This window comes from Oncorhynchus gorbuscha, linkage group LG22, assembly GCF_021184085.1.
Source record: "Oncorhynchus gorbuscha isolate QuinsamMale2020 ecotype Even-year linkage group LG22, OgorEven_v1.0, whole genome shotgun sequence".
In the NCBI taxonomy this organism is placed as follows: Eukaryota; Metazoa; Chordata; class Actinopteri; order Salmoniformes; family Salmonidae; genus Oncorhynchus; species Oncorhynchus gorbuscha.
Genome location: NC_060194.1, coordinates 17,545,436 through 17,567,969, shown reverse-complemented (window position 1 = coordinate 17,567,969; position 22,534 = coordinate 17,545,436). Strand labels below are relative to the sequence as shown.

At 42.7% G+C, this 22,534-nt stretch overlaps 2 protein-coding genes across 3 annotated transcripts in view; one reads left to right on the top strand and one right to left on the bottom strand.

The window, feature by feature from the left end:
• LOC124009264 (ATP-dependent 6-phosphofructokinase, platelet type-like) overlaps window positions 1–6,455 on the top strand; it is a 47,385-nt gene extending 40,930 nt beyond the window's left edge. For both annotated transcript variants that reach the window (XM_046320877.1, XM_046320876.1), the window contains exons 16-22: window positions 349–501; window positions 1,496–1,660; window positions 2,989–3,050; window positions 3,596–3,707; window positions 3,858–3,957; window positions 4,181–4,286; window positions 5,504–6,455. In XM_046320877.1, coding sequence (XP_046176833.1) covers window positions 349–501; window positions 1,496–1,660; window positions 2,989–3,050; window positions 3,596–3,707; window positions 3,858–3,957; window positions 4,181–4,286; window positions 5,504–5,645 — 840 coding nt within the window. In that variant the 3' untranslated portion in view covers window positions 5,646–6,455. The remainder of the gene's footprint in view (window positions 1–348; window positions 502–1,495; window positions 1,661–2,988; window positions 3,051–3,595; window positions 3,708–3,857; window positions 3,958–4,180; window positions 4,287–5,503) is intronic.
• Window positions 6,456–8,182: 1,727 nt separating this feature from the next.
• Window positions 8,183–21,877, bottom strand: LOC124009523 (presequence protease, mitochondrial-like). Its single transcript, XM_046321383.1, has 27 exons — window positions 21,566–21,877; window positions 21,225–21,330; window positions 20,860–20,966; window positions 20,494–20,645; window positions 20,196–20,310; window positions 20,003–20,099; window positions 19,709–19,869; window positions 19,391–19,517; window positions 18,996–19,084; window positions 18,669–18,797; window positions 18,406–18,519; window positions 18,219–18,315; window positions 16,006–16,140; window positions 15,601–15,739; window positions 15,398–15,514; window positions 14,985–15,114; window positions 13,020–13,140; window positions 12,835–12,911; window positions 12,476–12,641; window positions 12,212–12,312; window positions 11,985–12,105; window positions 11,348–11,404; window positions 10,928–11,040; window positions 10,610–10,732; window positions 9,584–9,729; window positions 9,123–9,225; window positions 8,183–8,936 (listed from the first exon to the last, which is right to left on the bottom strand). The coding sequence occupies exons 1-27, from the start codon at window positions 21,610–21,612 to the stop codon at window positions 8,843–8,845; spliced, it is 3,084 nt and encodes a 1,027-aa protein (XP_046177339.1). The 5' UTR covers window positions 21,613–21,877; the 3' UTR covers window positions 8,183–8,842.
• Between the last annotated feature and the right edge of the window lie 657 nt (window positions 21,878–22,534).

The following is a 22,534-nucleotide window of genomic DNA, read 5'->3' as shown; positions in this document are numbered from 1 at the left end:
TGTCTGCCAGCCAGGGTGACCAACCAACCCCACCCTTCTCTTCTTTACCAATGGGATGCCAAGCCAACCCCCCTATCACACGGAGATAGCCACCCTCAGGATACACAGACACTGCATTTTCTAGATCAGGCCCTAGTAGGGTAACAGGAGGTTCTGCCTCCCAAATGAGAGCCTATTCCTTTTATAGTGCACTACTTTTGACCAGAGTCCCATGGTCCCAATAGTGCACTGCATAGAGAATAGGGTGCCATTTGAGACAACGCCCATAGTCGGGGTAAAATGAAGTAGGATTTCTCTTTGAGTCTGAGAGTGCCCCCCTCTAACACGTTTGTGCCGCACCACCTCCAGGCGTTTGAGTGTCTGCTGCAGCTCTATGAGGCCCGGACCAGCCATGAGGACTTTTGCATCCCGATGTGTGTGCTGCCTGCCACCATTAGTAACAATGTGCCCGGTACTGATCTGAGTATCGGGGCAGACACTTCCCTCAATGCCATTGTGGAGGTAAGGTAGAACTCACATAGTCTGGTCCCAGATCTGTTTGTGCTCTTGCCAACTCTATTGCTGTCATTGTCAAGACAAGCATGACAGGGAGTTGGCATGAGAGCACAAACAGACTAGCAATCAGGCAAGAACTCACAGCTTTCAATAGGGTTGAAATTATACCGTACTATTGAAGTAATCAACCATCACTTGATTTGTATTATTATGTGGTATGCTTTCCTAGAGATCTTCAAGTATACTCATGAGCATTGTATTAGCTAAAATACAACAACAAAAATAGTTTAGTCAAGAATTCTCTTATTGGACAGACCCTAGTTGACATTGTGGAAAAGAAGAATGCACAAATGTATTTGGGAATATAGACTGACAACAGACACAGACATTTCCCACAATGTCTCTCCCACATTTACACAGACTTATACAAGCACACTGTACACAAGCCCATTTCTGTGCACTTACAACATGCACACTTTAATAGTTAGAATTACTCTTCCCTTTACTGACTGTTTTCTGCTTTAGTGCTTTAGTGAAGAATTCTTTATCAGACTCTGCATCCTGGTAAATCTTGCAATACTGTTTGTATTTTACGATCGTATTGTATTGTGACATGGAGCATGTTTTGGGCAATTGTGTGAGCATTTGATACCTACTGTATAGACAGCATTTTTGTATGTACCTACTACCTAACAAAATAACATTGTCTGCAAGCTATTGATAACCTTACAGTGGTTGTGTCCCAAATGGCACCCTATTCCCTGTAGTGCACTACATAGAGAATAGTGTGCCATTTGGGATGCAGAGTGTGTCTATTTGATCTCTGTGTGTGTGTGTGTGTGTGTGTGTGTGTGTGTGTGTGTGTGTGTGTGTGTGTGTGTGTGTGTGTGTGTGTGTGTGTGTGTGTGTGTGTGTGTGTGTGTGTGTGTGTGTGTGTGTGTGTGTGTGTGTGTGTGTGTGTGTGTGTGTGTGTGTGTGTGTGTGTGTGTGTGTGTGTCAGACATGCGACCGCATCAAGCAGTCTGCCAGTGGGACCAAGCGGCGTGTGTTCATCATTGAGACCATGGGGGGGTACTGTGGGTACCTGGCCAGTGTCGGGGGGCTGGCTGCGGGGGCTGACACCGTCTACATCTATGAGGAACCTTTCGACATCAGAGACCTCCAGGTGAGGACCATTGTTTTACAAAGGGTTGCAAAATTCCGCCAAAATTCCCAAAAATCGCAGTTTTTATAGAAATCCCGGTTGGAGGATTCTCGGAATCAGGAGGGTATAAACAGGACATTCGGAAACCTCCAACCATGATTTATGGAAAACCAGGGGAATTTTGGAAACCTAGTTCTACACAGTATACAACACAGTATACAGTACATTGTTACAAATGTAAATGTTTACATCATAGTTCATTCCTCAGTGGATACATGTGCAGCTGTGACAACTTTCTAAGTTGAAGCAGTTTTTTTAGTATGGAGAACAATCTCCATGTGGCTGTCAATAGCTACATTGTCCTATTTATACAGTGCTGTACAGTACAATTACACTCCAAGGAAAGAGCATCCTTGACAGCAATGTTTGTATTCCCTTTATTGTGCACTACTTTTGTACCCTTTTGACCTTGGTCAAAAGTTGTGCACAGTAAAGGATGGGGCGGCAGGTAGCCTAGTGTTGGGCCAGTAACCGAAAGGTTGCTGGATCGAATCCCTGAGCTGACAAGGTAAAAATCTGTCATTCTGCCCCTGAACAAGGCAGATGACCCACTGTTCCCCTGCCTATCACTCTCTCCTCCCTCAGTACAACGGGGCCTCTATTTTAGGAGTTCTCAGGTGACCCAGATACAGTACGTAGATAAGGCAGTTATTAATAGGTGGAGAGCATCATAATTCCAGGAGTGTTAAGCTCTGATCTAGACACATCACATTATGGTTTGAGGAAGTCTACTCAACATCAGTAGAGAGTAGTTGATGTGCCCGTTTTTATTGTCCGAGAGACACATGGCTGTTTTCAGGTACACAAAAGTTATAGATCCCCTCAGATTATGGAGAAAATATGCAGTCTCCTTCTAAGACCAGACCAATGACATCAAAATGAAAGTATTATTTAATGCCATGAACGTTATGGATATGCTACATTGTGAAACGAGGTGATGTTGATATTTACCCATGTGTTGCAAAGAGCACACGCAGTATAAACAAAAGATCGTGTTGATTTTGTGTAATGAGTGCTCATCAATACTCTTCCCACAATGTTCAAGCTGTAGCCAAACTTGGTCGGAGTGAATGGCGACAACTCCTCTAAGTGGACAGAAAATCAGTAAGACGTGAGCCACCTCCTGGTCACCAGAGCACACTGCAGTGCTCTGTCCCTGAGACACAGCAGAGGAATGAGCGCTCATTCTGCAGCTCTGAAAGTTCGTGCAGGTTAGAGATAGAGGAGGAATACTCTAGGATACTTCAGACTTCTCACAGCTAATGTGAGGATTTTTCTCACCGCTTCAGTCCAACGTCGAGCACTTGACAGAGAAGATGAAGACGGGGATCCAGAGAGGCTTGGTGCTGAGGTAAGTGAGCGAAGGCAGAGTCCAGCATGATAGCCTGTTAACAAGTAAACAGTATGTTAACAATGAAGGCATATGTGTACGTTGCCAGCTGTGTATGATATTATGACTATCTTAATGCCGTACTGTATAGGCTATTAATACAAATTGTCTAATAAAACTCTTCATTTGTATGTTAAAATATAACCTTTTTGGAACTATTCATCACAATTATGGCCCATTTATATTGTGAACGGGCCCTAATTCTTCCAGTACTGTTGATATTCTATGGAGGCTCTATCAAGGCCACTCATCATCGCTCTGTGTAACTGAACTGAGAGGGAAGAGTCCCCCTGTAGTGCAGCAGCAGGACAACTGGAACCTTGACATTGTCTGTGCGCGTGCGTGTGTGTGTGTGTGTGTGTGTGTGTGTGTGTGTGTGTGTGTGTGTGTGTGTGTGTGTGTGTGTGTGTGTGTGTGTGTGTGTGTGTGTGTGTGTGTGTGTGTGTGTGTGTGTGTGTGTGTGTGTGTGTGTGTGTGTGTGTGTGTGTGTGTGTGTGACGTGACAGGAATGAGAACTCCAACGAGAACTTCACCACAGATTTCATCTACCAGCTGTACTCTGAGGAGGGGAAAGGAGTGTTTGACTGCAGGAAGAACGTGCTTGGACATATGCAGCAGGTGTGGTTAGCTCATTAGCACACGCACACACAGCTGTGTATTCCACATAATATTATTAGCCTACTCCATAATATTATTAGCCTACTCCAACCCTAACCCATGAACCTGACCTGAGTAAAACAGATGAATTGTTTTTATTTATTTCCAAAGGGAGGGGCTCCTTCTCCATTTGACAGGACCTTTGGAACGAAGATTGCAGCAAAAGCAATTCAGTGGATTTCAAGAAAGCTAAAGGAGTCCTACAAAAACGGTACTGTACATGTACTGAATGTAGTTCATAAATCCTTTTTTAGTACTAACAGGATGTGGCCTCTTTAGTTTCCCTGTTGATTAAGGTTGCATTCCAAATGGCACCCTATCCCTATATGGTGCACTACTTTTGACAAGGGCCCATAGGGCTCTCTAGTCAAAAGTAGTGCACTATATTTGGGACATACATAAATGTGTGCTGACTGTATTCTCTTACCATGCAGGGAAAGTGTTCGCTAACACAGAGGACACGGCCTGTTTGCTGGGGATGCGTCGCAGAACCATGGCCTTCCAACCAGTAGTGCAGCTGAAAGATGAGACAGACTTTGCGTAAGACAACATTTACAGTACCTTCAGGCACAGCACTTACACCTACACAGACATCCATTTAGGATTTCAACCAATGACTGCTCTTCAAATGAGAGATAGTAATTTTTCTGTGTAGACCTCCATAGTAGCACATAATGAGAAGTACAATTATTTATTCAATATGACTGACTAATCCTACTTCAAATCAAGTGTAGGTCTTACTGTGAAATGCTTCCTTACAAGCCCTTAATTAACTAACAGTGCAGTTCAAGAAAGAGTTAAGAAAATATTTACCAAATAAACTAAAGTAAAAAAATTATAAAAAGTAACACAATAAAATAACAATAACGAGGCTATATACAGGGGGTACCAGTACTGAGTCAATGTGCAGGGGTACAGGTTAGTCGAGGTAATTTGTACATGTAGGTAGGGGTGAAGCGATTGTTCAGCAGTCTTATGGCTTGGGGGTAGAAGCTTTTGGTCCTAGACTTGGCGCTCTGGTACCGCTTGCCATTCAGTAGCAGAGAAAACAGTCTATGACTTGGGTGACAATTTTTGGGGCTTTCCTCTGACACCGCCTGGTATATAGATCCTGGATGGCAGGAAGCTTGGCCGTGTACTGGGCCGTACGCACTACCCTCTATAGCGCCTTACGGTCAGATGCTGAGCAGTTGCCATACCAGGCGGTGATGCAACCAGTCAGGATTCTCTAGATGGTGCAGTTGTAGAACTTTTTGAGGATCTGGGGACCAAATCTTTTCAGTCTCCTGAGGGGTAAAAGGTGTTGTCATGCCCTCTTCACGACTGTCTTGGTGTGTTTGTACCATAATAGTTTGTTTGTGATGTGGACACCAAGGAACTTGAAATGCTCGACCCACTCAACTACAGCCCCGTTGAAGTTAATGGGGGCCTGTTCGGCCCGCCTTTCCTGTAGTCCACGATCAGCCGCTTACAACTCCTTACAACGTCCACCCGTTCAAACGTATAGTGGCAAATTTAATTGTCGTTATGGTCTCTCATACACAGTATGTGTGTCTCTTGTCTTCCTCTCTCTCTCTCTCTCTCTCTGTGTGTGTGTGTGTGTGTGTGTGTGTGTGTGTGTGTGTGTGTGTGTGTGTGTGTGTGTGTGTGTGTGTGTGTGTGTGTGTGTGTGTGTGTGTGTGTGTGTGTGTGTGTGTGTGTGTGTGTGTGTGTGTGTGTGTGTGTGTGTATATAATATATATATATTATATATATAGCCACAGGATCCCTAAGGAACAGTGGTGGTTGAAGCTTCGCCCCCTGATGAAGATCCTGGCTAAGTACAAGACCAGCTACGATGTGTCTGACTCTGGCCAGCTGGAGCCAGTGACCCGGGTCAGGCCCAAGAAGGCAGACTGAACAGACCATCTAGCCTTGCTGACCAGCATTGACCAGCAGATAGCTAGACTAGATAGGCTAGTCTGCTCTGAGCTGATCTATTCAGTGTAACTTAGCCTTTATCATGATAACTCTTACCAGCACTTTTCAGTCCATCCCATTCTCATGTCTCCTCAGAAACTCCACCCTTCATCCGAAGTATGCACTTGCACACTTTCTCTTATGAGTTTTACAATGGTGAAAACTGCTTCCAGCCAACACTTGTGCTTTTAAATCCATGACTGGGCGTGTTATAGTGCACACTTCTGGAAAAGGGTGGAGAATCAGGATGTAGCTTGAGTCGACTCCCATAGGTTCTTCTTCCCTCTCCATGTTCTTCTAAAGGGAGAGCCGACTGTGTCTCCCATCACCTACTGTAGGTCTATTCCACTGTGTGTTGTTACTCTATACTTGCACTTTGTATCAAACCTGGGCTGTGTGTGGCACTTAAAGGGATAGTTCACCCAAATAAAATAAAAAGAACAGAGGTTTTCTTACCCTGTAAGCAGTTTGTGGCACTTAAAGAGTAGGGGCTGTATTCAATCCGTGTTGCAGAAATTCAGCGTTCCCGCGTTAGCTGAAGATGCCTGCTCAGTAGGAAATGACCTTTACATTGCTTTAGCGATACGGATTGAATAGAGCCCTGGGTCTATGTTTGTTCTGTTGCTGTATTATGTTGCTTTGTTGAGGATGATGCATTTGTGAAAACCATTATTATGCAATATAACCTTGTTCTAATATGTTGACTCACTGTGTGTTTTCTCCAATTAAAGAATACTTGTGAAACCTCAAGCACAGCAACACTATTCAACATATCAGAGGAAGGGCATGTAAACCTCACAGAATAAAAATGCATGTAGAATTGTGTCTGGTATAGAGATGGAAGTTCAAAGCCTTGTGAAACCGACTGAGCGCTGTATTTGTATTTATTATGGATCCCCATTATCTGCAACTCTCCATGTGGTCCGGCAAAATTAAGGCAGTTATTCAATTTACCTTCATTACAGAATTCACAACACACTAAGTGTGTGCCCTCAGGCCCATATGCCACTACCACATATCTACAACACAAAATCCATGCGTACGTGTGTATAGTGCGTATGCTATTTTGAGTGTGTGTATGGTGCGTATGCTATTTTGAGTGTGTGTATAGTGCGTATGCTATTTTGAGTGTGTGTATAGTGCGTATGCTATTTTGAGTGTGTGTATAGTGCGTATGCTATTTTGAGTGTGTGTATAGTGCGTATGCTATTTTGAGTGTGTGTATAGTGCGTATGCTATTTTGAGTGTGTGTATAGTGCGTATGCTATTTTGAGTGTGTGTATAGTGCGTATGCTATTTTGAGTGTGTGTATGCATGTGTCTGTGCCTATGTTTGTGTTGCTTCACAGTCCCCGCTGTACCATAAGGTGTAGCTTTGCCAAGTGTGCAGAGCTGTCATCAAGTCAAAGGGTGGCTATGAAGAATCTCATATATAAAATATATTCCATGTGTTATTTAATAGTTTTAATAATAATAATAATAATAATAATATATACCATTTAGCAGACGCTTTTATCCAAAGCGACTTACAGTCATGTGTGCATACATTATTCTACAATGCAGAAAATAGTAAATATAAAGAAAAACCATTGAATGAATGAGTAGGTGTATCCAAACGTTTGATTGGTATTGTATATCATAAATGACACGTTGTCTTGACACGTCTTACAACAGAATTTTATACTGAACAAAAATATCAACGGAACACGCAACAATTTCAAACATTTGAATGAGTTACAGTTCATAAGGAAATCAATCAAAATGAATAAATTAGGCCCTAATCTACGGATTTCACATGATTGGGAACACAGATATGCATCTGTTGGTCAAAGATACATTAAAATACATTGTCCCCCTCTTGAATGGCTGTGTGAAGTTGCTGGATATTGGCGGGAACTGTAACACACGCTGTCATACACGTCGATCCAGAGCATCCCAAACAAGCTCAATGGGTGACATGTCTGGTGAGTATGCAGGCCATGGAAGAACTTGGAAAATTTCAGCTTCCAGGAATTGTGTACAGATCCTTGCGACATGGGGCCATGCATTATCATGCTGAAAATAGCCTTTGAAGGCGAGCATCGCCGAACTGCAGTCAGGTCAAGACCCTGGTGAGGATGACAAGCATGCAGATGAGCTTCCCAGAGAGTTTCTTACAGTTTGTGCAGAAATACTTTGGTTTTGTAGTTTCATCAGCTGTCTGGGTGACTGGTCTCAGACCATCCCACAGGTGAAGAAGCCGGATGTGGAGGTCCTGGGCTGGTGTGGTTCCACGTGGTCGGCTCGGCTGTTGTGAGGCCAGTTGGACATACTGCCAAATTCTCTAAAATGACGTTGGAGGTGGCTTATAGAAGATAAATTTACATTAAATTCTCTGGCAACAGCTCTGGTAGACATTCCTGCAGTCAGAATGACAATTGCATGCTCCCTCAAAACTTGAGACATCTGTGGCATTGTGTTGTGTGAAAAAACTGCACATTTTAAAGTGGCCTTTTATTGTCCTCAGAACAAGGTGCACCTATGTAATTATCTGTTTAATCATGAATAATGCTGATTCTTGATATGCCACAGCTGTCAGGTGGATGGATTATCTTGGCAAAGGAGAAATGCTCTCTAAACGGGAAGTAAGCACATTTTTTGAGAGAAATGTATTTTTTATGTGAATGGAAAATGTCTGTGATCTTTTATTTCTGCTCATGAAACCAACACTTTAAATGTTGTGTTGTATATTTTTGTTCAGTATTCATTATATGTACCCTATGGAAATACAGTATTTCAATAGACCATATTTGTACATACTTGCATACATTTAGAAACCAGAGGTGAGTCTATGTCTAGAAAGTACACCAATAAATTAAATGTATGTTGTCATAATTGTATATTATGAATATGGTATCGAGGTGAGGTTAGACATAATGTTATCTATCGGAGCACCTGTTCTCTGTTGTGCTCATTCCGTTTTTGCCCAAAAACCAAATAGACTTCCTGGTTAATTCAATACAATTCAAGTTATATTATTACCGGACACAGTCCAGTTATTCAGGACAATCAAGTAACATTGATGTTCACCATCTTATGACACAGTGCCTCTGAAGTCGCTTAATTGGAAAATAGAAAGGTGGATAATTCTATGTCTGGTTATTTTACCACCCACGAGGGGTCTTTCTTGATGGTGTCATTCTCAGGGCCCAGAATAGCAACTCCACATGTCCTTTGTCCAATGCCAAGGTACCTGTGTTAAACAGAAATCCAAAATATTAAATGGCCATTCTCTGCATATAACATTTTATTCATTCCAATAATATGGCTTACCTAGGGACAACTTCAAAAAATACTAATTTATGGTAAACTGTAGTTGGAGCACTCAAAAAACAGGTTCATATCTATATTACAAATTCAACACTTGAAATGATATTACCTGCCAGCAACATCGACAATGTTCTTGTCTGTGACAGCAAAGAGTCTCTCTCTGTGGGCCTGTTTCAGCTCGTCTGTGATTCCACTCAGGAAGCGGCCCATACCTGCAACACGGTGGTGTGATGTGTCAAGACATGGATTGACAGTCGGTCTATTTCATCTCTTTGTTTTGGTCCATTTATAACATATAAGTTAACAGGACATAAACGAACAGCATGTTAAATGTCAGGTAAAGAGGTTGAGAGCTGGGACAACTCCAGGAGAGATAAGGAAGGGCCCATCTTTTGTCAGCTGTAGTATTTGTCATCCAGTGGGATTTCTGTTCAGTATGGAAGGCTCTTTGTGAGTCCCAAATGGGACCTTATTCCCTACATAGTGCACTACTTTAAACCAGGGCCCACAGGGCTACTCATAGGTCTCTGTTCGAAAGTAGTGCTCTAAATAGGGAATATGGTGCTCTACCTTTATCGGAGGGGGCGACGGGGGAGTCCACGGCTGAGAACACGGACAGCTTGGCCTCATTGATGTCCTGCTGGGTAAACTGTCCTGATATGGCCCAGTCCACACCCTTACGGAACGCTGACAGAGTCTGCACCGTGTTGGGGTCTCTGAAATAAACATAAATTAAATATGAGAAGTTATCTAATGCAATAATGTACATTTTTTAAAATTAAATAACTCTCCTTAATGCACATTTTGATAGGTTCAGACTTCTAAACGTGAAATATGAAATGCAGAACGTTTACGTTCTGTCAGAACATGTTATTGTTAGACATCAGGTATCTATGGAAAGGAGAAGGGCCACAGTCTGGTTTCAGTTGTTGGGTTGTAATTTGAAATACTTGCTAGATCAGAAGTTAATGGTTATCTGTAGGAGGAATGTATATGGTGGGTCAATAAAGGTTGAATATGAGTCAGGGGCTTGGAATGTTACTGAGGAAGGGAAAGGCAATCACATGGTGGTGGTCACTGATAAGGGTGGATAGCTGTGGATTAGTGAGGAATGGGGGCTGACGTCAGGTCACATGAAGGGAGAAGGAACAGTTTATTACCCACGTCACTTAACTTCCTGCCTAGCAATGAAGATGTAATGTTCAGAGAAAAGGAGAAGACTCCACCTAAAGTGGGGTATATATACATGCACATGTGGGAACATGTCTTTGTCTGTTCAGCTCTCGGACCCATTGGGTGAATAAACTTGGTTTTAGCTTTTCCTAGTTGTCCGTTAGGTACTAAATAAACAGAGTAAAAACTAAACAATTTCACGACTCTAAGATTAAAAAAAAAATGCATTCAAAATAGTTCCAATGTTTTGTGATTGCATGTATTATTTTCCATTTCCTGAAAAGTTCCAGTTTTGGAGATTTTCTTTCGACAGTAACTCATATTTCGACAGTGAGTCATGTTTCCATCTGGTTAACAACTGTTAAAACCGGTTTGAGTACAATATAATCCTGTCTTATTGCAGTACATTAATACACTACACACCTGTATGAATAGAAGGTGAATAGTCCTCCTCCCATCCTGGCCCCTCCACCGTAGGCCCCACCCTTTTCTCTGATCTCTCCATGCAGGTACTTAGACGTCATCATCCGGGCCAGGATGTTCAGGCTGAGGGAGAGAGGGGGCAGAGCATGGGAAAGTTTTCCAGAAACCCCAGTTGAAGGATCCTGGATTTTGTGCATTTTCTAAAGTAACCAGAGTTTTGGAACCCTAGTAAATGTAAACATGGATCTGAGAGGGTATGGAAATACATCGAACATGAACTACTAGGGCGATAGCTTAACACAGTATTAAGACAGTCACCTGGCACAGTCCTCATGGGTGAATGGCACGGTGCGGATACACTCGCTGACAAAGTTGATTGGGAAGGGCATTGGGAAAAATGTCTTCATCTGGCAGGGCTTGAAGTTGGGCTCCTGTGTGGGGATGATCAAACACACTCACATTAGCTCAATGGTAGAATATGGAGGTCAGGGACCAATGAAGATCATTGGTCAGGGACCAATGATAGTAAGATCAAACTAATGTTCAGAGGTTGTATGGCTCAAGCGCCTGAGAGTCGGAGTGCTGATCTAGGATCAGGTCCCCTGTTGACCATGTAATCTTATTCATTGTGATCTAAAAAGGCAAGACTGATCCTAAATCAGTATGTATTCCTATTGAGATGCTCTATACAGTACATATGGCCCCGGGGCCTAGGTTAAAAGTGGAGGTGATACGCACAGTGACAAGTTTTCTGCTTGGGCCAGATCCAGGGGGTGCCAGTGGGTCAAGAGGTCTCTGTTAGGATCAAAAGAAAAGTGAATGAAAAATCCTGTCAACTCACAGTGAAATACAGGCTTCGTCCCAAATGCGACCCTATTCTCTACACAGCGCACTTCTTTTGACCAGATTCCTATGGGCTCTAATCAAAATGTCACATGGAATGATGCTGGAGAGACGGAGCAGGTACGGGGAGTAAAACATTGAATAAATAACGGACATGGAACGAGACAGGAACAGCGTCAGCAAACAGGCAACACAAAGGAAAGATAATCAATGCAGCAGCGGGGAACAGAGCTGGGGAACTGACAAATATAGGGGGAGGTAATAACAGGTGAGGAGTGAGTCCAATGTCGCTGCTGCTCGTGACGAGGGTAGGCAGGTGTTGCGTAATGGATGATAGGAGTGCGGGATGCAGGGCAGGCTGGCACCCTCAAGCACCAGGGGGGTGGGGGGTGGGGGGGGGGGGCAGACGTGACACAAAAATAGCACACTATGTAGGGAATAGGGTGCTACTTGGGACAAACCCACAGTACTCATTTCAATTGGTTATAGTGCAGTCTCAGTACAGTACCAAGATAGTGTAACAAACTCATACCTCAGTGATATTGGAATGGACTGGCTTGCGATCCTTCTTATTGGAAGAAACGTTACACATTAAGTTATCCAACTGTCCAGCGGCATTAGACATCTTCTGCGGCGTTGCGTTAACCGCACATCTGTCCAAAGAAGTTGTAAAACACTTTACGTAAAGTCAACATAGAGAAATCATAGTAATATCTTAACCTTTGATAAGTAACTGTCACGTGTAAAGACTTTACCCACCTCATGTTCAGTGGGTTGAGAATGTGTCTCTTGATTCTAGGAAGTGTCCGTAGAACTTGGGTGAGGTCTGGCATCTCTGCGACCCTCTTCATAAACTTGACCTGGTATTCAAGATACACAAGATACCTGAGATTTCCTTCATTCGAGGGTACAGAAGTGCATTATATTCTCATTCAGAGGGTACAATACCAGTGTCCTTCGTCATTAGAGCTTTTTCTTCGCTTGTAGACCCTCAGGTTACATGGTCTGACTCCCCCCTCTCACCTGCTCCATCCCTCCGAAGGTCTCCTGTAGTTCTCCTGTTGGGGTAAGGTTGCGAGCTGCCCGTGTCATGGCATACATGTGACCAGAATTAGATATCCCATTGGCCAGTTCCTGAGCCGACATCATGACCAGAACACGCAGACGCTCCTCGTCATCAAAGTGCGGGCTGTGGGTCAAAGTTCAAGGATCAGAGCAGAGGGACAAGGGCTCAAATAATATCAAATGACTTATTAGAAAACAATGGACATGTGGATCATTAGTGATAGATGGATAATTTAAAGTTTGATAATTATCTGATAAGAACATATAACCATGTATTACTGTTCCATTGTATTATTCTAATGGACATGTGAACCTACCTGTTGAATATGTCACTCCACAGGTGAAACATATCAGGAAGATTCCTCTCCAGGCAGGAAGATGAAAGGAGGACTCCCTGTGAATCAGAGGTGATTGAGAATGCTCGGTTTTGTAGCTAACTGCATTGCGTACTTGTGTAGGGTATAAACTAGGCTTTATGGTGACTGACTGGCTGGGGACTGACCTGTTCATACATATCCATGTTCGAGTAGTCAGGGTTGACTGATGTGGAGATGGACATGCCTCCTGTTTTCAGCTCCATCTGCTGGTCCTGCTGCCTGTAGTCCAGCCCTCCACAGCCCATCCTGAAATAACACACCGTCTCAATTATCATAGGTCTCATTTTACAGCCACACGGGACCAACACACACTCCTTATCATATTCACCTTACTTCCCATCAAGAAAGAACACACACTCCCATGACCTTCTCACAAATGCTACTGACCTAACAGCCAACACAGCACGCCATCTCACAATCACCTCAGTAACCCAGACTGACACACAATCTCAAGACAAAAGCTCAGTAGTCGGTATCACAATTGCAACTACCTCCATTACCTTCAACTAGAGGTCGACCGATTAATTAGGGCCGATTTCAAGTTGTTTTCATAACAAATCGGTCATCAGCCTTTTTTTGGACGCCGACTACATTGCAATCCATGAGGAAACTGCGTGGCAGGCTGACCACCTGTTACGCGGGTGCAGCATCAAAACGACCTTGTGGTTGCAAGAAGCCAAGGTAAGTTGCTAACTCGCATTAAACTCATTTTATAAAAAAACAATCAATCTTCACATAATCCCAAGTTAAATACACATGGTTGATGATATTACTAGGTTAACTAGCTTGTCCTGTGTTGCACATAATCAATGCGGTGCCTGTTAATTTATCTTCGAATCACAGCCTACTTCAACTTTACCAAACGGGGGGTGACTTAAAAAAAAAGCACATTCGTTGCACAAATGTACCCAACCATAAACATCAATGCCTTTCTTAAAATCAATACACAGAAGTACATTTTTTTAAACCTGCATATTTCATTCAAATAAATGCATGTTAGCAGGCAATATTAACTAGGGAAATTGTGTCCCTTCTCTTACATTCAGTGCAAGCAGAGTCAGGGTATATGCAACAAGATTGGGCCGCCTGGCTCGTTACGAACTGTCTTTCTTCCTAACAAAGACCGGAATTAATTTGCCAGAATTTTACATAATTATGACATAACATTGAAGGTTGTGCAATGTAACAACAATATTTAGACTTATGGATGCCACCCATTAGATAAAATACGGAATGGTTCCGTATTTCACTGAAAGAATAAACGTTTTGTTTTCAAAATGATAGTTTCCGGATTTGACCATATTAATGCCCAAAGGCTCATATTTCGGTGTGTTTATTATAATTAAGTTATGATTTGATATTTGATAGAGCAGTCTGACTGAGCGGTGGTAGGCAGCAGCAGGCTCGTAAGCATTCATTCAAACAGCACTTTACTGCGTTTGCGAGCAGCTCTTAGATATGCTTGAAGCACAATGCTGTTTATGACTTCAAGCCTATCAACTCCCGAGATTAGGCTGACAATACTAAAGTACCTATAAGAACATCCAATAGTTAAAGGTATATGAAATACAAATGGTATACAGAGAAATAGTCGACGCGTCATAATTCCTATAACTACAACCTAAAACTTCTTACCTGGGAATATTGAAGACTCATGTTAAAAGGAACCACCAGCTTTCATATGTTCTCATGTTCTGAGCAAAGAACTTAAAAGTTCGCTTTTTTTACATGGCACATATTGCACTTTTACCTTCTTCTCCAACACTGTGTTTTTGCATTATTTAAACTAAATTAAATGTTTCATTATTTATTTGAGGCTAAATAGATTTTATTGATGTATTATATTAAGTCAAAATAAAAGGGTTAATTGTTAATTCAGTATTGTTGTAATTGTCATTGTTGCAAATATATATACAATTTATCCGATTAATCGGTATCGGCTTTTTTTGGTACACCAATAATCAGTATTGGCGTTGAAAAATCATAATCGGTCGACCTCTACCTTCAACACATGTATATGAAACCACACAAGCTAAAGCTTCTGGACGATACACAAATGATCTTTCATATCAGATTGGTTCCGGACTCACTTGGTGATGACACTGCAGAAGAGGGGCACGTATAGTTTGAGGTCCTCAGGGAGGCTGTTGAGACTACACATAGCTCTGAAGTAGACCATGCCATTGGTGGGCTGCTCACAGTACTGTACTGGCACTCCTCCTAGTGGGGTGAAGAGAGTAGAACAGGACAACTGTCAAAGGTAGGCAAAACCACGAGACAAATGACCTGAGTGTCCTAACGTTGAACTTCAAGGACCGATTCTCCAGGGAGCTACAGAGTTTATACACATCAACACGTATCCATAGTACCGTGCATGTTGTTTTAAATGAGGGGTTTAGTCTATCAAAACAGACAGACTGGGTGGACTAGAGTGTAATCTCAGAACCCAGAGTAACTAGAGTGTAGCGTCAGCATGTATCCATTAATACAGTAAGTACTGTACCTGCAGTGCCCATCTCCACATGTGTGACTGCTATCGTTGGCTCAATATCAGATACGTTCAGGGCAGGGAGACATGAAGCATCCTGGGTCTGGCTCTGAATCGATAGCAGCTCAAGACCTGAATTGAAAACAACACAAAATAAATAAAAAATCATAATCAAGTCAACGAGTCTCTCTATTCTCCTTTATAGACGTAGAACTGACCTTTCTCATAGATGTCTTTCTTGTCACTCTCAGACAGAGCCTGTATCTTCTTCTGGAGTTTCTCCTCCTCTGCTTTGACCTGTTTCTCCAGGTACGCCTCATCAGGACTCATAGACAGAGTCAGTCTGTGAGTATTATCCTGCACAGGCACAAACATGACACACATGACCCCAACACTAAATCATGTAAATGACATTATTACACTGATGATGTCATGTTCTGCTTTCAACAACACCATGGTCTATGACCCCTGCACGATGACTTCTCAACTTCCTTGATTAGACTGCTGAATCTCCTTTATTGATTTGTTTTGTTGAATTTCCTGTTACATACGTCATTCAGATTTAGATGCTGTCTATACTGAAATTTAAAACTCAACTTATTTTCTCCTGTCTGGTTACTCACCTTGAAGTAGTGCACGACTTTCTCCTGGAGGAAGCGAGGGTTGTCCTTCAAGGCCTGTCTGAACTGGGTCACACTGTCACAGATCTTCAGCAGCTGAACCGGGTCTCCATCATGGTTCCAACAGGAAGCTATGTACTGTCAGCAGAGAGACAACATACAGGGTGAAACATGGTTACACTGTACATAAGAGCTGCCCAGGTGTGTGTGTGTGTGTGTTTGTTTGTGTGTGTCCATCGTGGTTCCAGCAGGAAGTTATGTACGGCAGAGACAAGTAAGCATCAGTTGACCCACACAAAACACCAACATAGTTAGAGAGGTGCTGACTAATGGAATACTAAGCTTACCAGAGGTCATACTGTATACAGGAGTGCTCACAGGACAATCACTATGGTTGTGTGTACATTCTTGAGTCTGTCTTTATATACAGTGAGCTACAAAAGCATTGGGACAGTGATACATTTTTGGTTGTTTTGTCTCAGTACTCCAGCACTTTGGATTTGAAATGATACAATTTGTGCATCTAACTTTCCAACTCATCATGATTCATTCAGGATTATCCATAACATTGGTAGCATCCACATTAATGTAGAAGTGTTTAGAAACATATTCTATTCATATTTACAATTAAAGTGACTCCAAAATGACACATTGGGCACCAAATAATCTGAAAAACAACCAAAAGAAACAGCAAATGCCTCCTAACAAATTTGTTGTCACAAGCTTGATGTAGTCATTGTGTGCTATGAATATGGGACCAAATACTGAACTTTTACTGCATCTCAGTGCTAGAGGCATCATTACATGCCATGGTTTGCTTCCAGGCTGTATTTACATTTACATTTAAGTCGTTTAGCAGACGCTCTTATCCAGAGCGACTTACAAATTGGTGCATTCACCTTATGACATCCAGTGGAACAGTCACTTTACAATAGTGCATCTAAATCTTAAAGGGGGGGGGGGGGGGTGAGGGGGATTACTTATTCTATCCTAGGTATTCCTTAGAGGTGGGGTTTCAGGTGTCTCCGGAAGGTGGTGATTGACTCCGCTGTCCTGGCGTCGTGAGGGAGTTTGTTCCACCATTGGGGGGGCCAGCGCAGCGAACAGTTTTGACTGGGCTGAGCGGGAGCTGTACTTCCTCAGTGGTAGGGAGGCGAGCAGGCCAGAGGTGGATGAACGCAGTGCCCTTGTTTGGGTGTAGGGCCTGATCAGAGCCTGGAGGTACTGAGGTGCCGTTCCCCTCACAGCTCCGTAGGCAAGCACCATGGTCTTGTAGCGGATGCGAGCTTCAACTGGAAGCCAGTGGAGAGAGCGGAGGAGTGGGGTGACGTGAGAGAACTTGGGAAGGTTGAACACCAGACGGGCTGCGGCGTTCTGGATGAGTTGTAGGGGTTTAATGGCAGACAGGGAGCCCAGCCAACAGCGAGTTGCAGTAATCCAGACGAGAGATGACAAGTGCCTCCGTGATACAGAGGAGAGCAGTCTCAGTTGAATGACTAGTCTTGAAACCTGACTGATTTGGATCAAGAAGGTCATTCAGAGAGAGATAGCGGGAGAGCTGGCCAAGGACGGCACGTTCAAGAGTTTTGGAGAGAAAAGAAAGAAGGGATACTGGTCTGTAATTGTTGACATCGGAGGGATCGAGTGTAGGTTTTTTCAGAAGGGGTGCGTCACAACTGGCCGTGATTGGGAGTCCCATAGGGTGGCACACAATTGGCCCAGCGTTGTCCGAGTTAGGCCGTCATCTGGATAAGAGCGTCTGCTAAATTACTTAAATGTAAATGTAAATGTCATCGTACATTTTTTTTGTTCTTAACTGATTTGCCAAGTTACATAAAAGGTTAAATAAAAGTACATTTGACCTAATACTTTGGGTCCCCTCAAAAATGGGGGACTATGTACAAAAAGTCCTGTAATTTCGGAACAGTTAACTCGATATGGATGAAAATACCCTAAAATTAAAAGGTGACAGTCTGCACTTTAACCTCATAGTCATTGTATTATTTCAAATCCAAAGTGCTGGAGAACAGAACCAAAACAACAAATAATGTGTCACTGTCCAAATACTTTAGGAGCTCACTGTACTATGTCATACCCTGCACATTTAATCTCTGTTTAGGGTGAACGTGTGTGTGTTTAGGGACTTGACAAGGACTTGTTCATGGTTAAAGCACAGGGGAGGCACTAGTCATGCTGTGGCCCTGTACTGTACTCACCGAGGCCAGAGACAGGCCGAAGCTGGTAGACTGATGTTTCATCTGGATCTCAATCTTATGAAGCAGGGCCTCTATCCTCTCCTCCTCAAATCCATTACTGGACCGTTAGAAGGGAAGTACAGTTAGATGAAACGGCATTATTGTGATGACAAAGGTTACAAGAAACATTAGCAGCAAGCGCACTTACGCAATGATCTCATCAAAGGTTTGGATGATGATTTGCTTGACTTTCTCGGTATCTTCTTCGGCCATTCCTTGTAAGCCAATACTGAACGATGCCTCTTTGGTGCTCCCATCATATCTGAAAAATATACCCCGGTAAATGAAGTATATACTGTTCCACTTAAAAAGGCAAACACTTTAAACAACATTTCTTACATTGCTCCCCAGAATACTATGACAACGTTGTTCCCGTGTAATAAGTTCTCAACGCCTCCCACTTGAACCTACCCTACGACAGAAGAAAAGTCTGTTCCTATCTTGGGTTCTATAAGGGCCTTGTAGAAGGGAGCGTTAGGTCCAGAAATCATCAGAGAGGACATCAGACTCAGGGTGAAGCCCTCAAATGTATCTGTGATACTGCAGAGAGAAGAACACATGAGTGACACCACTACATTATCACATACTGATTTCAAGTTAAATGACCAAAATGCATATGGAAATCACAGTATGCACCAATTGAGGTTACAGTCCCTTTAAAACTGACCAATGTATACTATCCCAGGCAACATTTTAGAGAAACAACTGTTAGTGTTGTAGTCGATCAGCATTACATACTCTCCAAGCAGGTAGCTCATACACAGTGTGTTCTGTTTGGCTGCATCAGGCGCCATAACATCGGGACTGCAGGTCACATGGTCCTCTCTCTGTGGACAAATCAATTAGAATTACAGGAATTATAAAAGCTTTATTGTCCACACAATGTGGAAATTTACATTTGGCTTCACACGTAAAAAAATACATCAAAACATTATCAAACAGCACCTTATCATCAAGATCATTCAAATAAGCAATTACAGTGAAATGTATTCAAACTTCCAAACCATAGACCTTGCCAAGGTTGCTCAAGTTGAGAGAACAGATTTGGAAAATCTAAGAGCTGATAATGAATTAACTAATATCTGATAGCTGGTACTGACTGAGCTACAATGATACTAAATGGGAAGACTCACAGGCCTGTCCCAGTGGACTTGGTTAGGGACAGCAGTGTCAGGCTCAGTGCGTTCAAACTTGGACAGAGCCTCCTCCTGGATCTGTTTCAGGTGCTGCTCTAAGGGCAGGTCCCCGTAGGTGAAGAACCTGAAGAGCAGAAAAGGGAAACCCTGTTACTGCCAAGGCCCAACAGAGTTGTGTGACAGTGTGTTGTGCCGTGCATTGCTAAGTGGTAATATGTGACAGTGTACTGAACAGGTCATGGTGTATCACAATGTACTTTACAGTGTGTTGCTAGTATGGAGCAGTAGCTAGTGTGGCAGCATGTTAGACTGTACCTTGCGTTGCTGGGGTGGTAGTGTGTGGCGTGAAAGTGCTTGAGTTGCTCCCAGGTGAGGTCAGGGATGGCCAGAGGTTCCCCTCCAGACACCACACCATATGTGTGGTCAGGATACAGCTTGTTCTGGAGGTGCTGGGCATACACTTGCTCATTGTCTGACTGAAATCACATACAGAGAGTAAATGTAAGACTCCAATATGACATCCATTTGTCCATCTCCTGAGCAAATGATTCTGTAATTAACATTAGCCTAATTCTCTAGCTATTAATAATTTGGAAAGAAACAACTCACAAAAGCACCCTTCATTTCATTGAAGACAACTCCTTTGAAGACCAAAGGGGAACTAGGATCTGTAGGGTTTTCATTCTCCAGTCTCCATCCCTCCTGCCTTTAATGAAACCCATTGAGGACAAGGGTGTGAATGGCAGACTTCTGATGTCACCGATTATGATTAAAGAGGCATCTATTTAAACATCACACTTACCGAAAATCTAGTTCCCCCAGACAAGGGAAAAACACTGCATCCAGATACACGGAGAGGAGATTCTGGAAGTCTTTCCCGTTTTGTGTGGAGAATGGATACATGGTGAAATCACTGGCTGTGAATGAAAAAAAAAGATTTTAGACACCATTCTCTCACACACACACACACACACACACACACACACACACACACACACACACACACACACACACACACACACACACACACACACACACACACACACACACACACACACACACACACACACACACACACACACACACACACACACACACACCTGTGAATGCATTCATGAAGGTGGAAAGTGATCTGTTGAGCATCTTGAAGAAGGGGTCTCTGCAGGGGTACTTCTCTGAGCCACACAACACTGTGTGTTCCAGGATGTGTGGGACCCCTGTGTTGTCCATCGGGGTCGTCCTGAGCTGAACACTGCAAAGGTGTTAGGACAAGAGAAGGAAACACTGTCATTACAAAAAGCATTGTCTTAAAATAAGTATTTTGTTATTAAACTGAACATTTAATTTGATCTAATCTTTTCCACCAGCCCGCTCTCTCTCTGTCACGGTAGCAATTGAACCTGGGGACAAGGTTAAATTTTACCTAATCCAAATAAAGCACAATCCCACAAATGTGGGATTATTACCTAAAGAGATTGTTTTTGTCATCTCTAGCTGCGTGTAGATACTGGGCGCCTGTGTTGTCATGGGTCAGTTTGACAGCAGTAAGGAACAGGTCAGGAACATCAACCACCTGCAGAAATACAGGAAGATAACATGTGAATTATATTTACCTTGCGCTAACCCTTGACTAAAACTGTATGTGAAGATGCTCAGAATCGGGGTAATCTTTTTGTTGTGGATTGGTGTTTTTCCATCCTAGGGTCCCAAAGGGATGCACATTTTTGTTTTTACATTTGATTAGTGGAATCTGGTGTTTTAGTGCTAGGGCAAATCAGGACCATGACTGAGATAAACAGTTGTGAATAATGTGATGACTTGATAATTTCACCTCCTTGACTGTGAAGCCATGGATCTTCTGTCCTGCCTGGTACTGCAATGCCCTCTCTGTTGCTGGGGTGCTCCTGAACCTCCATGATGGATTATGCCCCTGGAAACTGGATTTGCCAAGAGAGAGACCATTGCTGGCTTGCATCAGCTGTTGCATCACGTTATACATTGTGTCTTTCTAGACAGCAGACCACAGAGCAAGAATACAGCTGTACAGGTTTACCTACGTGTAAGGAAAGCATCGATATACTTGACACCACTGAAGGAAAGGTGTTTGAATATAACGTTACAGTATATAACTGGCTAGCTGACAGGCTAGCTAGCTAACGTTACATTACTCACCTTAAAGATCGAAGTTTCTGCAGAACTGTTTTACTCTGCCTAAACATTATTTCCTTAATTTAGCGACAATAAATATAATGGGTATTTATCCGTACACATGCATATCAGAATACTACGCTCGGAACAGCTCTACTATTACAAAATAATCATCACGTTTTGGTTAGTTACACATCCATGTCCTCTCATGCCGACAATACTGTTGTAGCTCGTTGACACACGGAAATTGAAGTGGACAATGTCAAAGTTGCGTCAACTGCGCAATGACAAACTAATACATGTGTTGACCCAAGTCACTCATTGATATTAGTATGCGTGGGTTCAGGTTGTTGATAGATCTACATAAATTGCGGCTTGCTATTTAGAGTTGATGGACTAGACTTTCAGTGTTGTACAACTTAACTTTCTATTGGCTAAGTAGGTAAGAACATCCGATATGATTGGGTAAACGTGGTATGACGACGTTACAACGCCATGACGTCCGGAAATGTTCGGGCAACACCAAATATTTATAACTAACCCTGGCAACACGTGGTTCGGGACGTAGCTAGCGTGCAGCGAGTAGTGCGGACGAAGTGGAGAACATGTTTGGGTGTTAATTCTGATGATATGGAGCGAGAGGATGAGGGTCAAGGACCGGAATGGTCTGTAATAGAAAGACATACAGCACCCGGCAAAAGTTAGGACACACCTACTCATTCCAGGGGTTTTCATTAATTTTTACTATTTTCTACATTGTAGAATAATAGGGAAGACATCGAAACTATGAAATAACACATATGGAATCATGTAGTAACCAAGAAAGTGTAACTAAAATATATTTTATATTTGAGATTCTTCAAAGTAGCCACCATTTGCCTTGATGACAGCTTTGCACACTCTTGGCATTCTCTCAACCACTTTAATGAGGGAGTCACCTGGAATGCATTTCAATTAACAGGTTTGCCTTGTTAAAAGTTCATTTGTGGAATT

Excerpts from the sequence above, each read along its gene's own strand:
- LOC124009523 (XM_046321383.1), bottom strand. The coding sequence starts at position 21,612 with ATGTTTAGGCAGAGTAAAACAGTTCTGCAGAAACTTCGATCTTTAAG. Across the intron at positions 15,515-15,600 it reads GAAAGACATCTATGAGAAAG|GTCTTGAGCTGCTATCGATT; the intron begins GTCAGTTCTACG and ends TTTTCAATTCAG. Across the intron at positions 11,041-11,347 it reads CAAGCAGAAAACTTGTCACT|GAGCCCAACTTCAAGCCCTG; the intron begins GTGCGTATCACC and ends ATCCCCACACAG.